The 15,001-nt window shown below is 42.4% G+C and overlaps 2 protein-coding genes across 6 annotated transcripts in view; both read right to left on the bottom strand.

The window, feature by feature from the left end:
* Window positions 1-15,001, bottom strand: part of KIF13A (kinesin family member 13A) — a 203,793-nt gene that overhangs the window by 133,346 nt on the left and 55,446 nt on the right. The gene's annotated exons all lie outside the window — the stretch shown is intronic.
* On the bottom strand, window positions 8,191-13,204 carry LOC140906955 (uncharacterized). Its single transcript, XM_073331933.2, has 3 exons — window positions 12,622-13,204; window positions 11,901-12,045; window positions 8,191-8,221 (listed from the first exon to the last, which is right to left on the bottom strand). Exons 1-3 carry the CDS (start codon window positions 13,202-13,204, stop codon window positions 8,191-8,193), a joined length of 759 nt encoding a protein of 252 aa, XP_073188034.2.

The raw sequence follows: 15,001 nt of genomic DNA, 5'->3' as shown, positions 1-15,001 counted from the left end.
AATAACGTCTGAGGCAAAGTATGGCCAGGCGCCATGTTTCTGTTTTCACCATCCAAAGGACCGAAAATATCTGCTCTCTCTACTTAGTAGGCTGCAATGGAAAAATTTTTAAGTGTCTTAGCTTTTCTACCCCACATATTCTAAATACTAAGAAACAAGACAAATGGAACACAAATGCTTATATATACACACTATTCTCTGACTCTATTATAGTACTATAAACTAAGCAGCTACATTTTGGGGGCAATGGTTGAGCTCCCACTTACACAGTGCCTTTTTAAACGATAGGCATAGATCAGGAAGCCTCATCTTCATGATATACAAATCATTCACCAAGCCATATGAAACATTCTGCCTAACCTACATATTTCTCCATGCAAAAAGTCTAGCTAGCTAATAGCCATGAAAGCAGTGTAGCAATCAGTCATTTCATGCTCTTGCCATTTATCCGATACCTTTAATTATCTGAAGATAACTTGTCCCTTACTGGATCTGATCAGGGCTCATAGCTCAATATAACATTTCTTTAGTATAAGGCTAGGCATCTGACTGGTCAAATTTTGTCAAAAATGGTCAATATTTTAAAAACACTAATTAGAATACTAATAAGACTAACAGAAAAGAAGAAGAGTTTAGGGTCTGCAATAGGTTGAGCCTACACTAGAAACACTATGCTGCTGTAGCATAGATACTAACTGCAGCAACACAAGGAGGCTCTTCCATCTCTGTAGTAAACCCATCTCTGAGAGGCAGTAGAGAGTCTGACAGAAGAATTCTTCCACTGACCTAACAATGTCTACACTGCAGCTTAGAATGGCTTAACAACATTGCACAGAGCATGAAATTTTTCACAGCCCTGAACAATGTAGTTAAGCCAACCTAACTTTGTAGTCAAGACCAGCCCTCAGATAGATACTTATGCTTAACTACAAAAAACAAGTTAATGAGTTATTTTAACTCAGAAAAACATGAGACACAATGAAATGAAGTTCTAAAAAATGAAAGATTACCTATTTAGCAAAGTTAGGTTAGCATTTAAATGTGAATGTTATTCAAGGCTGAATAGTTACAAAAGAAAAATGAAATGAAATCTAAAAAAACATAGCAATTATAAAAGAAAAGTAATTTTTAAATGCATTTAAGCTAGGTATCCAGCAGGCCAACTCTTCAAACAGCTTAATAGCTGTGCATCTTCTCACTGTGTTAGGAGGAGGCTTAATGATTGTGAACCCTCCTCTCCTCTTCCACACAGCTTGTCTAGTCAGTTCAAAATGTAAACTCTTAGGGGCAGGGTCTGTCTCTTAACTTGTTTAATGTGTAAACCCCCTTTCCTTCCTGGGTTACTTGGGAGTAGGCAACCTGTGTCCCTGGGTGCCTGATGTTGCAACAGAAAAAGAAATCTTGAGTATCCCACTGGTGATGATGGATAGGTGGGGATCCTCAATCCACTCTTCTGCTGTTGTCCTTTTACTTATAAAGGAAATTAATCTTGGCAGTGCCTCCACACTCACTGGCGTGCCTTGGGAGCTTCCAGGAGTAAACCTGAGCTAATCTATGCAATGGATCTAACGCAAAAGTACCAATTATAAACAATATACAACCAATATACTCTTAGACTGGAGTTAACACACCTTTACTTAACAATAGAGAAACACATGATATAACAGGTTGAGATTAATTAAAATGCAACAACCAATTTAATTCAACAGGTGGCACTTCAATTAATCTAATAAATACTGTTCACTGTAGTAAATGAGGCTCAATCAACTTACATTCATCTTGGCATTATTTATTCCACCAGTGAGCATGCACAACTCTGAAATTCAGAGTTCTAGATGCTTGTGTGGAAGAACCTGAAGATCTTGGAAGTGGGGGACAGCACTCTGTTGGTCCAGAAAAGCAGTCCAGCCAAGGCAACAAGAGCCAGAGCAATTGTAACTTGGGATCATTCCAAGACGCACAACCCCTCTGAAGATGGGAGTTGTTATAATCAGAAGTCAGTAACCTTGGATCCTGGTTAGACAATAAGACCACTTCTCTCCTCAGATTCAGGGAAACCCCTTAAAAGTCTCTTTGCTGTCCCCTTTCCCCTACAATCATTTTCCCACACAAAAGTGGTGGTTACTCATGCTGCCTTCACTGCATGCCAACCTCAGTCAGTTCTGGACACAGTAACAGTCTCTGCCCTGGCACCAGTGAAGCCTTGCAATAGCTTCCATAGCTCACTGCTTGGTCAAAGCCCTAACAGTTTCTCAGCAACAGCTTCCGTCTGTCTAGCAGCAGCTCCTTGCTTGGACAGAGCTCCAGAAAGCAATCTCAGCTTCTCCTCTATACCCTTGAAGCAAAAGTCTCACTCTTCCCCAGAAACATCATGGGAGTCGTAGTCTCCAAGGCTGGATTGCAGCACTCAGGATCTTCCCAAATGAAACATTCTCAATTAAGTTCAGAGGCCCCTCCAGTAGAGAGTGCCTACAAATGTGCTTTGTAAGCCACCCTGTACACTTATGGTTTGGTATACAAATAATATACACATATAATGTTCATTCTAGAAGATTCCAGCCAATCAAGATGCTCAGTTTTCAATTAGTTCACCTTTTCCCCCGCAAACAGATGGCATCAGTATGTATCAAAGTAAGTGATCAAGACATTTAAATAGGCTTACTAAAGATGGCACCATGATGCAATTTAAAAAGGTAGGCACCACCTACATCAAGGCATTCTCGCTGAATTAGGTGATCAACTGAGCAGTCGACTGACATTATTTGATGGGTGAATTGAATAGTGTGTCAAGCCTAAATACATATAAATTCAAAAAATGTGCTCTGTTATATAAAATATAAAATAAATTAAATGCAACAAACATACGCACATATATATGAACTGTCAAATATGCAAAAGTCAGAAAAATGTAACAAATAAGGTTCAATAATGTAATATTATATATAGGAACAACAACATTAACTCACTTATATGACATATTTGATTATTAGGAAGAATAATTTATACTGAAATATTTACAACAGGCACTATTATGGGCAAACTGATTACTATGAGAACCTTAACTGTTTCTTTATGTTTGTGCAATCATATTTTAAAACTTTATTGGTGTATCATTTATAGCATGTAATTTATTTGGGCATTTTCTTTAAAGCCTATATGGGCCATAGGCAGTTCTATTTTAAGTTCAAATCAAACTTTACTGAGGAGAACAAAGTGCATGTGTTCACATGCTGTTGTTGCCATTGTTTGACTGGAACCAGTTTGGAGATTTTTTGGTTTACTTTTATTTTATTTATTTACTGTACAAGACTGGGTCAATTGGACATCAGCACATGAGGAGAGCTGTAACTTTCAAGGAAAAGATAGTGTTTTATTACTGGGTTTTGAAATAAAATTCAGAAATTACACAACACCACAGGAGGCATCATAAACTTGCCTTCAGTGCCAATGATTCCTCTCAGCAAGGCAATTTTATGGAAGACCTTGCATTTACCACTGCCCCAGCAGTAGCTCCTTCGCATGTCAGGCTGGAAAATGCATGCAGTCCTTCCAGCCCCCTTCTAGGGGAGGACTATTTCATTAGCAAGTTAAAATCTTAACATATATCCACTGAACAAGATCAGATCAGAAGGAATTTCCCAACTTTTAGTTTTTTAATCAACTTTAGTGAAGAAATTATTGTTGGAAGAACCAATCACACTATAGATTTAAGGGGTTTTGTTCAACCATTTTTCAGGAAATTTTTCAGGAAATTACATGAACAAGAGCAAACAGTGTTATGAGACAATTTAATTAACCTCCTTAAATTCTCCTTTGCAGTGATGCCAACAAAAAACTTACCAATGATTTGGTTGCTGGTGTGCAGAGACCACTGCTTACCATGCTGACCAATATCATTACATTGACTCCTCGTACTTCTGAGTCTGTACTCATCTGTTGTCTCGTCTTATACTTTGATTGTAAGCAACTTGGGGCAGGAACTATCTTTTTGTTCTGCTTGTAAGTGCCTAGCACAGTGGGGATCCTGGTCCATAACTAGGACTCCTAGAGGCTACACTAATACAAATATTATAATAGAACTGTAAACATTACAGTATTTACTAGCACAAATGCTTTCATATCATGAAATTAAGTTTTTTCCCACCTCCACTTGCACTGACAGCTAAGTAACTGCAACATCCAACTGTTATGTTTCACGAACACCCGGGACAGTAGCTTTTTACATCACTTTGATGGGCCACAATCTCTTGAAGGAAAAACCCATTTCACATTCATTTAACTTGGACTAACGTAAATTGCAGAAGCTCTCTGGCAGAAGCTAACCTCCTGAAGTGACTGACTAGAAGAGTTCATATTCTCACCATTTTGACCTTAAATGTGAACTTTACTTGCCCAATTGATACAACCAATTAAACAGAAACACTCATGGCTAGAAATGTGACTATTCTCTGATCCTTTGGGAACAGTGAAAGCATTTCTGAATTGCCCTGTAAACTCAAAGTTGAATACATTACATTCTTTTTATGGCCAGTGTCCAAATGAAGCTGGAAGTCAGCACGCTGCTGTCTCACAAAAAAATAACTGTTCTTAAAAACAGTGAGCCTTATGTTAATTTTTGAAGTATTTATAGCACCCTTACATGAAGGAAAAACACTACTCTCCCAGTGGTATTTTCACCTCTGGTATTCAGCAGAACCAATGGAAACATTTGCATCAGTTTTCATAGATCTGAAGACTGAACAGCAAGGTTAATTTGTATTTTTTGGTTCTTATATATTTACACACATATCCACATCAAGAGTCATACTCAGTCTGTGGTTTGCAGAGCACTTCCAGGTGGTTTGCAGATCTGTTCCTTTCACAATGAGGAAGCAGCTGTCAGACATCAAGGAGAAATACTTCTGCTAACGGTGGCCATTCAAGACAGTCAGAGTAATTCCCAGTATAGACAAACTCGCAGTACCTCAGTTAGAGCCAGTGTGAGGACACTGCGGCACTGGTGGTTGTTCAGGCTAGCCACCTAAGTCCAAGCCCACCCAACACCCCGTGTCTTAAGCTCCAATAGCCAACCCCAGCTGCCACTACTGCCGGAACAGCCATACTGCTATTTTTAGCTCAAGCTGAACTAGCTTGAGTCAGTCTACTCATAATGGGAATCACATCTCCTAGTTGCAATGTAGACATAAAGCACCTTTCTCTGCACCTCTGCAGCTGATTCGTATTTGGGGTAAATACAGCTGTGATCAAAATTTTCTGGTAAAAAAACTGCAAGGATAGCAAATGCACAGCTGCACAGAATTAAACTGCAAAGACTTCACACTACAAACTTGTGGAGAGCTTAGAGCAGTCAGCCAATAATTTTGAAGTCCTATATACTGAGAGAGAAAATGACCAGCTGAGATAGAAGGGGGATTGGGTGGGCAGGGAGAGATTTAACTGAGCAGCTGCTCCCCTAGCGTTGAAAGAAACTGATTTTCACCTTGTTTCCTTAAAGCATTTATTATGATGTCTTCATATAACCACGCTGGAAGGAAGACAGTCAATAAGTAGATCTCTAGTTTAAGAAGAAATCCCTAATATGGGAATATTTGAGAACAGCAGTACTACAATGTTTTTTCTAAAGCTGTATACAAAATTTCAAAAATACAAGTCTCCCCAAAATCTATTGTATTTCTAAACATTTCTAGGCTAGGGTTGCTAGTCTAACCTTCAGCACACAACACACATTAACTGTAGCTGAATTAACAAGATATGTGGTGATGGCTGCGATGTTTTAGAGGACACTATCATTCCCTTTACCTACTACAATTGTTTTAGTTTCCAAAGATTCCCCTCAACTCCAAATAAATTTCCAAAAGGTGTCGTCTAAGAATTACTGCCCCTTTGGTCTTACCAGCATGAACATGTAGCTAGCTTCTTTTTCCATATGAAAATTCTAAATGAGAGATTTAAGAGAGAGAGTTTAATACACGCCTTCTGAAATTTCAAAGTAGATAACATACTAAAAAATTCCACAGAAAGGGGAAGTCCTCATCCCACCTGGAGGATAGCTAACATGACACTTATTTTTTAAAAAGGCTCCCGAAGCAATCCAAGCAATTACAGGCTGGTAAGCCTAACTTCAGTACAGGGCAAATTGGTTGAAACTATAGTAAAGAACAGAGTCATCAAACACATAAATGAACACGATTTGTAAAGGGAAATCATGGTTCACCAACCTACTAGAATTCTTTGAAGGGGTCAACAAGCATGTGGACAAGGGGGATCTAGTGGATATAGTGTACTTAGATTTTCAGAAAGCCTTTGACAAGTCCCTCACCAAAGGCTCTTAAACAAAGTCAGCTGCCATGGGATAAGAGGGAAGATCCTCTCATGGATCAGTAACTAGTTAAAAGACAGGAAACAAAGGGTAGGAATAAATGGTCAGTTTTCAGAACGGAGAGCAGTAAATAGTGGTGTCTCCCAGGGGTCTGTACTGGGACCAGTACTGTTCAAGATATTCATAAATGATCTGGAAAAAGTGGTAAATGGTGAGGTGGCAAAGTTTGCAGATGATACAAAGCTCTTCAAGATAGTTAAGTCCAAAGCAGACTGTTACTCCTGGGGGAATTCTACGCCACTGCGTGTGTGCAGAATTCATGTCCCCTGCAGATTTCTTTGCTTCCCCGCAGAAAAATACATACCAGCCATATACTGTACAGTTGATACCTCCATTTTAAAAGGATATCTAGCTGTTAAGAACCCTAACTACTACGGATCAGATTTTTTTAAATTAGGAAAAAAATCCTCATGACTTTCACTAAAAAGCACATCGAATTCAAGGCACAAACTTCAGATCAGAACAAAAAGTGTGTTAGAATGGAATTCTTCACTGGACTTCATCTTTAACTAAAATAAGATTAATTTATGGATAACACTCCAGTTCCAACCTGTAGCACCACATACTGTGTGGTCTTCTATGAAGGGGTGTGGCATATAGCAGAGAGTGGTCTCACATTCCATATGTTATTGAATTTCCTTGATTGTTTCATTTTAGATCTATTCTTTAATGGTCTTTTTTTCACAGCCAGATTTTTTAAATTATATTTTAACATCCAGGTGTTTTAATGTGATTTGTCATAACAATGGTCACACAGAAATAACATTGTACAAACAAGTAATTAAAAATACTCAAACAATTGTGACATTAAAACATAAGGAAAGTATTTATCAAGGCTGCTGATTAAGCATATCCAATTCATATGCCAAGTTTCAGCTTAGTGCCATTTGAAATGGCCAAGGTACATGGCTTGAAAATAAAACTGTATAATGGAAATGCTGAGAGAGTCTTTACCATAGTGTCACTGGCACTATAAATAACTATGATAAACAATATGATCGTTTGCACATTCCAGGGCAATCTACACAGTAATTCAAAAGGAACCATTTTCTCCTACAACCACCATAGTTGCTTCAAGGCAATACACATTTGCCACAGATTTTCATTTATACAGATCTTAAATGATTTATGATGACAGTTAATATAAATTGATTATTAGGACCAAACTGCCTTGTTCAAATGACCTGGATTAAACTGCCTCTGGTATTTTAATCCCCTACCCCACTTATCAAGCAGACCAATAACTAAAAACTCCCAAAATTGTCACAAAGGGTAATAACTGAAAGGAGAAATACAATATTGTGGATAAATGTGTACACACGTCATTTACTTAAGGATATGCATGTCTTATTTTCACAATTTTTTAAAAAATTGTAACCTATTTGAGACCTTTTGTAAAAGCAGTTACACTAATTACTAAAGTGAGACAATAAAAAGGGATTATAGTTGGCTTGGTACTTTTACTAGAACTTATGATGACTTGAGAATTACCAATATCAGATTTTCAGAACCAAAGCAATGGTGAATGCCTCACATGCTACAGAGTTGAAATAAGATTTGTGAGTGCATAGTTTAGCTATATTTACATAGTTACAATGCTTTTAAAATTACACACACACACATCCCACTCCTTTTCACAGGGGATTATCATTCTACATATAGAACTAACTACAATTTTCATGCTGTTAATTATTTTTCCAGAAGTGGCATATTGAACAACAAAGCGTCATGTTAAAGGGTCACAACATGTGCTTATTCAATAAAGGCAGTGGACAAATTCCTCAGGTAAGAGATCAGTCACAGACAAGGTCTCAAGTTGCCACAGCAACAATCAAAAACTTCCTGAGAGAGAATAATGGAAAGGATACTTCATGTTAGACACATTCACAGGAATTTTGCTTTGCCAGAAAAGGAGGGTCTGAGGTCACTGCTAAAGAAAATAACAAATCTCTATAAAGAGGGCTAATTCGTCCAAGGACAGAACTCATCAAAGCCTGTAAGATTCAGATTTTAACTATGAACATGAACATTTAGAATATATGGCTGCAGAAAGTTTCCACCATAAGCAACATATACAGTCATATTGCCAAAATCTGTTTTCAGCCTCTCTCTACCCTTCAAAATCCATCCTTCTCTTTCCCACTCTCCATCCCCTTTCTTTCTCCTCCTCTACCACAATTTTATTCTTCTTTTCTCACAGCTTCACACCACCCTGCTTCACAAAATTAAAAAAAAAAAAAAAAAAAAGAGATGGGATTAACATGTTTGCCCATGACCACCCCGATCACTTTGGCCTGGGATCTATGAACAGTTACACATGGAAGTAACATGGTTAAGTTCAGACCTGCTTTATGCAGCATAAAGCAGCAAATAAAAGGACACAAACCCAATATTTCTGCTCTTTGCAGTTCACCTACAATGTGTATACAAAAGAATGTGCTAGTCTTTTAAGATACTTACAGGGCTGTTACTGGTTTCATCCCTTAATGGAAGCTGGGACAGAATGATGGTGGGGAGCAATACAAACGAGTTTCCTTCCCTCACAACCAGCAGCTGCAGCTCCTCCTCTATACTGAAATGACAGAATCTGGGTAGAACCTGAAGCAAGCAGCTTGGCAGAGGCTGGGGAAAGAAACGCGTGAAAGGGCTTGGGAGAGAACACTAGGGCTGATTTTTCAAAATGCTCTAAAATTCATGTGCTTAGGGTGATCGTCACAAACAACTGCCACAACAACAGCAGGAGTATAAAATGACACCACATAGACCAGAGTAAAAGTACTGGGCCAGATGAACTGGTTCTGTCCTAAGGGTATGTCTACACTACGAAATTAGGTCGAATTTATAGAAGTCGGTTTTTTTGAAATCGGTTTTATATATTCGAGTGTGTGTGTCCCCACAGAAAATGCTCTAAGTGCCTTAAGTGCATTAACTCGGCGGAGCGCTTCCACAGTACCGAGGCAAGCGTCGACTTCCGGAGCGTTGCACTGTGGGTAGCTATCCCACAGTTCCCGCAGTCTCCGCTGCCCATTGGAATTCTGGGTTGATATCCCAATGCCTGATGGGGCTAAAACATTGTCGCGGGTGGTTCTGGGTACATATCGTCAGGACCCCGTTCCCACCCTCCCTCCCCCCGTGAAAGCAAGGGCAGACAATCATTTCGCGCCTTTTTTGTCTGCTGCCAGCCAAAGATGTAAAGGATAGATGGAGTGGGTCAGAACAAGAAATAGACCAGATTTGTTTTGTACTCATTTTCCTCCTCCCCTGTCTAGATCACACTGCAGTCAGTCACAGAGAAGGCGCAGCGAGGTTAATCTAGCCATGTATCAATCAGAGGCCAGGCTAACCTCCTTGTTCCAATAACAACGATAACTTTGGTGCACCATTTCTTATTGGAACCCTCCATGCAGTCCTGCCTGAAATACTCCTTGATGTACAGGCACACCCTTTGTTGATTTTAGCTCCCTGAAGCCAACCCTGTAAGCCGTGTCGTCAGTCGCCCCTCCCTCCGTCAGAGCAACGGCAGACAATCGTTCTGCGCCTTTTTTCTGTGCGGACGCCATACCAAGGCAAGCATGGAGGCCGCTGAGCTCATTTTGGCAATTAGGAGCACATCAACCACCACACGCATTATCCAGCAGTATATTCAGCACTAGAACATGGCAATGCGATACCGGGCGAGGAGGCGACGTCAGCGTGGTCCCGTGAGTGATCAGGACATGGACACAGATTTCTCTGAAAGCATGGGCCCTGCCAATGCATGCATCATGGTGCTAATGGGGCAGGTTCATGCTGTGGAACGCCGATTCTGGGCTCGGGAAACAAGCACAGACTGGTGGGACCGCATAGTGTTGCAGGTCTGGGACGATTCCCAGTGGCTGCGAAACTTTCGCATGCATAAGGGCACTTTCATGGAACTTTGTGACTTGCTTTCCCCTGCCCTGAAGCGCATGAATACCAGGATGAGAGCAGCCCTCACAGTTGAGAAGCGAGTGGCGATAGCCCTGTGGAAGCTTGCAACGCCAGACAGCTACCAGTCAGTTGGGAATCAATTTGGAGTGGGCAAATCTACTGTGGGGGCTGCTGTGATGCAAGTAGCTCACGCAATCAAAGATCTGCTGATATCAAGGGTAGTGACTCTGGGAAATGTGCAGGTCATAGTGGATGGCTTTGCTGCAATGGGATTCCCTAACTGTGGTGGGGCTATAGACGGAACCCATATCCCTATCTTGGCACCGGAGCACCAAGCCGGCGAGTACATAAACCGCAAGGGGTACTTTTCGATAGTGCTGCAAGCTCTGGTGGATCACAAGGGACGTTTCACCAACATCAACGTGGGATGGCCGGGAAAGGTGCATGACGCTCGCATCTTCAGGAACTCTGGTCTGTTTCAAAAGCTGCAGGAAGGGACTTTCTTCCCAGACTAGAAAATAACTGTTGGGGATGTTGAAATGCCTATATGTATCCTTGGGGACCCAGCCTACCCCTTAATGCCATGGCTCATGAAGCCGTACACAGGCAGCCTGGACAGTGGTCAGGAGCTGTTCAACTACAGGCTGAGCAAGTGCAGAATGGTGGTAGAATGTGCATTTGGACGTTTAAAGGCGCGCTGGCGCAGTTTACTGACTCGCTTAGACCTCAGCAAAACCAATATTCCCACTGTTATTACTGCTTGCTGTGTGCTCCACAATATCTGTGAGAGTAAGGGGGAGACGTTTATGGTGGGGTGGGAGGCTGAGGCAAATCGCCTAGCTGCTGGTTACGCGCAGCCAGACACCAGGGCGGTTAGAAGAGCTCAGGAGGGCGCGGTACGCATCAGAGAAGCTTTGAAAATCAGTTTCATGACTGGCCAGGCTACGCTGTGAAAGTTCTGTTTGTTTCTCCTTGATGAAACCCCCCGCCCCTTGGTTCACTCTACTTCCCTGTAAGCTAACCACCCTCCCCTCCTCCCTTTAATCACCACTTGCAGAAGCAATAAAGTCATTGCTGCTTCACAGTCATGCATTCGTTATTCATTCATCACACAAATAGGGAGATGACTACCAACGTATCCCAGGAGGGGTGGTGGAGGAGGGAAGGAAAATGCCACACAGCACTTTAAGCACAGCACTTCAAAAGTTTACAACTTTAAAATTTATTGAATGACAGCCTTCTTTTTTTTGGGCAATCCTCTGTTGTGGAGTCGCTGGTTGGCCGGAGGCCCCCCCACCGCGTTCTTGGGCGTCTGGGTGTGGAGGCTATGGAACTTGGGGAGGAGGGCGGTTGGTTACAGAGGGGCAGCAGTGGCAGTCTGTGCTCCAGCTGCCTTTGCTGCAGCTCAACCATACACTGGAGCATTCTGGTTTGGTCCTGCAGCAGCCTCAGCATTGAATCCTGCCTCCTCTCATCACGCTGCCGCCACATTTGAGCTTCAGCCCTGTCTTCAGCCCGCCACTTACTCTCTTCAGCCCGCCACTTACTCTCTTCAGCCCGCCACCTCTCCTCCCGGTCATTTTGTGCTTTCCTGCACTCTGACATTATTTGCCTCCACGCATTCGTCTGTGCTCTGTCAGTGTGGGAGGACAGCATGAGCTCGGAGAACATTTCATCGCGAGTGCGTTTTTTTTTCTTTCTAAGCTTCACTAGCCTCTGGGAAGGAGAAGATCCTGTGATCATTGAAACACATGCAGCTGGTGGAGAAAAAAAAAGGGACAGCGGTATTTAAAAAGACACATTTTATAAAACAGTCGCTACAGTCTTTCAGGGTAAACCTTGCTGTTAACATTACATACATAGCACATGTGCTTTCGTTACAAGGTCGCATTTTGCCTCCTCCCACCGCGTGACTACCCCCTCAACCTTCCCCCCTCCCTGTGGCTAACAGCGGGGAACATTTCTGTTCAGCCACAGGCAAACAGCCCAGCAGGAATGTGTCCCTGAAGAAAAGCACCCTATTTCAACCAGGTGACCATGAATTATATCTCACTCTCCTGAGGATAACACAGAGAGAGAAAGAACGGATTTTGGTTGAATGCCAGCAAACATACACTGCAATGCTTTGTTCTACAGTGATTCCCGAGTATGTGTTACTGGCCTGGAGTGATAAAAGTGTCCTACCATGAAGGACGAAATAAGGCTGCCCTCCCCAGAAACCTTTTGCAAAGGCTTTAGGACTACATCTAGGAGAACCGCAAATGCCAGGGCAAAGTAATCCTTTCACATGCTTGCTTTTAAACCATGTATAGCATTTTAAAAGGTACACTCACCAGAGGTCCCTTCTCCGCCTGCTGGGTCCAGGAGGCAGCCTTGGGTGGGTTCGGGGGGTACTGGCTCCAGGTCTAGGGTGAGAAACAGTTCCTGGCTGTCAGGAAAACCGGTTTCTCCGCTTGCTTGCTGTGAGCTATCTACAACCTCCTCCTCCTCCTCATCTTCTTCGTCCCCAAAACCTGCTTCCGTATTGCCTCCATCTCCATTGAAGGAGTCAAACAACACGGCTGGGGTAGTGGTGGCTGAACCCCCTAAAATGGCATGCAGCTCATCATAGAAGCGGCATGTTTGGGGCTCTGACCCAGAGCGGCTGTTCGCCTCTCTGGTTTTCTGGTAGGCTTGCCTCAGCTCCTTCAGTTTCACGCGGCACTGCTTCGGGTCCCTGTTATGGCCTCTGTCCTTCATGCCCTGGGAGATTTTCACAAAGGTTTTGGCATTTCGAAAACTGGAACGGAGTTCTGATAGCACGGATTCCTCTCCCCAAACAGCGATCAGATCCCGTACCTCCCGTTCGGTCCATGCTGGAGCTCTTTTGCGATTCTGGGACTCCATCATGGTCACCTGTGCTGATGAGCTCTGCATGGTCACCTGCAGCTTGCCACACTGGCCAAACAGGAAATGAGATTCAAAAGTTTGCGGTTCTTTTCCTGTCTACCTGGCCAGTGCATCTGAGTTGAGAGTGCTGTCCAGAGCGGTCAGAATGGAGCACTCTGGGATAGCTCCCGGAGGCCAATACCATCGAATTGTGTCCACAGTACCCCAAATTCGAGCTGGGAACGTCGATTTAAGCGCTAATCCACTTGTCAGGGGTGGAGTAAGGAAATCGATTTTAAGAGCCCTTTAAGTCGAAATAAAGGGCTTCACTGTGTGGACGGGTGCAGGTTTAAATCGATTTAACGTTGCTAAATTCGACCTAAAGTCCTAGTGTAGACCAGGGGTAAGAGAGGCTTGCTGAACTTCTGCTAGGCAGCATTAGGTGAAACATAGAATCATAGGACTGGAAGGGACCTTGAGAGGTCATCCAGTCCAGTCCCCTGCACTCATGGCAGGACCAAGTATTATCTAGACCATTCCTGACAGGTGTTTGTTTAACCTGCTCTTAAAAACCTTCAATAATGGAAATTCCACAACCTCCCTAGGCAATTTATTCCACTGCTTAACCACCCTGACAGTTAGGAAGAATGACTTCTCGTGTCTTGCTTACAACACTCCTGCTAATACATCCCAGAATGGTTAGCTTTTTTTGCAACAGCGTTACACTGTTGACTCATATTTAGCTTGTGGTCCACTTTCACCCCCAGATCCCTTTCTGCAGAACTCCTTCCTAGGCAGTCACTTCCCAATTTGTATGTGTGCAACTGATTGTTCCTTCCTAAGTGGAGTACTTTGCCTTTGTCCTTACTGAATTTCATCCTGTTTACTTCAGACAATTTCTCCAGTTTGTCCAGATCATTTTGAATTTTAATCCTATCCTCCAAAGCACTTGCAACCCCTCCCAGCTTCGTATCGTCCGCAAACTTTGTAAGTGTACTCTCTGTGCCATTATCTAAATCATTGATGAAGATATTGAAGCAGAACCAGATCTAGAAACGATCCCTGCGGGACCCCATTTGTTACGCCCTTCCAGCATGACTGTGAACCACTGATAACTACTCTCCGGGAACGGTTTTCCAACCAGTTTTGCACCCACCTTATAGTAGCTCCATCTAGGTTGCATTTCCCTAGTTTATGAGGAGAGGTCATGCAAGAGAGTATCAAAAGCTTTACTAAAGTCAGATATACCACGTCTACTGCTTCCCCCCACCCACAAGGCTTGTTACCCTGTCAAAGAAGGCTATCAGGTTGGTTTGACACGATTTGTTCTTGACAAATCCATGCTATTACTTATCACCTTATAATCTTCTAGATGTTTGCAAATTGATTGCTTAATTATTTGCTCCATTATCTTTCCTAGCACAGAATTTAAACTGGTCTGTGTCAGGAGCTGGAGACAAGCATAAAGTTCTGACAAGAGGGTGGGGAACTGATAACTAGCATACTCAGTTCATGGCAAAGGCACAAAGAGATGCGATCACCAGAGGATGGAAGTAAATAAATGGAGTAGCTCACATTTTTCATAGTTGTTTCAGGCTCTATTCACCCCACTGGGGTGTTCCAATTCAGATGAGAACATCCCATTAAGCCTCCTCTTCTAGAAATCCACGTGCAGAGCCACTTTCCTCTATACTAGCCTCTGAACTGGAGTAAGGACTCTGGACTCTGAGCCTTCCTCCTTTCTGTTTCCATCTGGTTTACAATGGGCTATGAAAGCACATCTACCATCACTTTCTTTAAAACAAGGGAAATTCACTGTCCAAGAGCTTAATGCACTAAGCACTA

This window comes from Lepidochelys kempii, chromosome 2 (genome assembly GCF_965140285.1).
Source record: "Lepidochelys kempii isolate rLepKem1 chromosome 2, rLepKem1.hap1, whole genome shotgun sequence".
Lineage (NCBI taxonomy): Eukaryota > Metazoa > Chordata > Testudines > Cheloniidae > Lepidochelys > Lepidochelys kempii.
Note: the sequence above shows the minus strand (reverse complement) of the source record. Positions and strands in the feature narration are given on the sequence as shown.

What these genes read in the sequence shown, in the direction of transcription:
- LOC140906955 (XM_073331933.2), bottom strand. Translation starts at nt 13,204, where the DNA reads ATGCAGAGCTCATCAGCACAGGTGACCATGATGGAGTCCCAGAATCGC. An exon ending in AGGCGGAGAAGGGACCTCTG is followed by an intron (nt 12,046 to 12,621) that starts GTGAGTGTACCT and finishes TTTCTCCACCAG; the next exon opens with CTGCATGTGTTTCAATGATC. An exon ending in GCACAGACGAATGCGTGGAG is followed by an intron (nt 8,222 to 11,900) that starts GCAAATAATGTC and finishes ATTCTCTCTCAG; the next exon opens with GAAGTTTTTGATTGTTGCTG.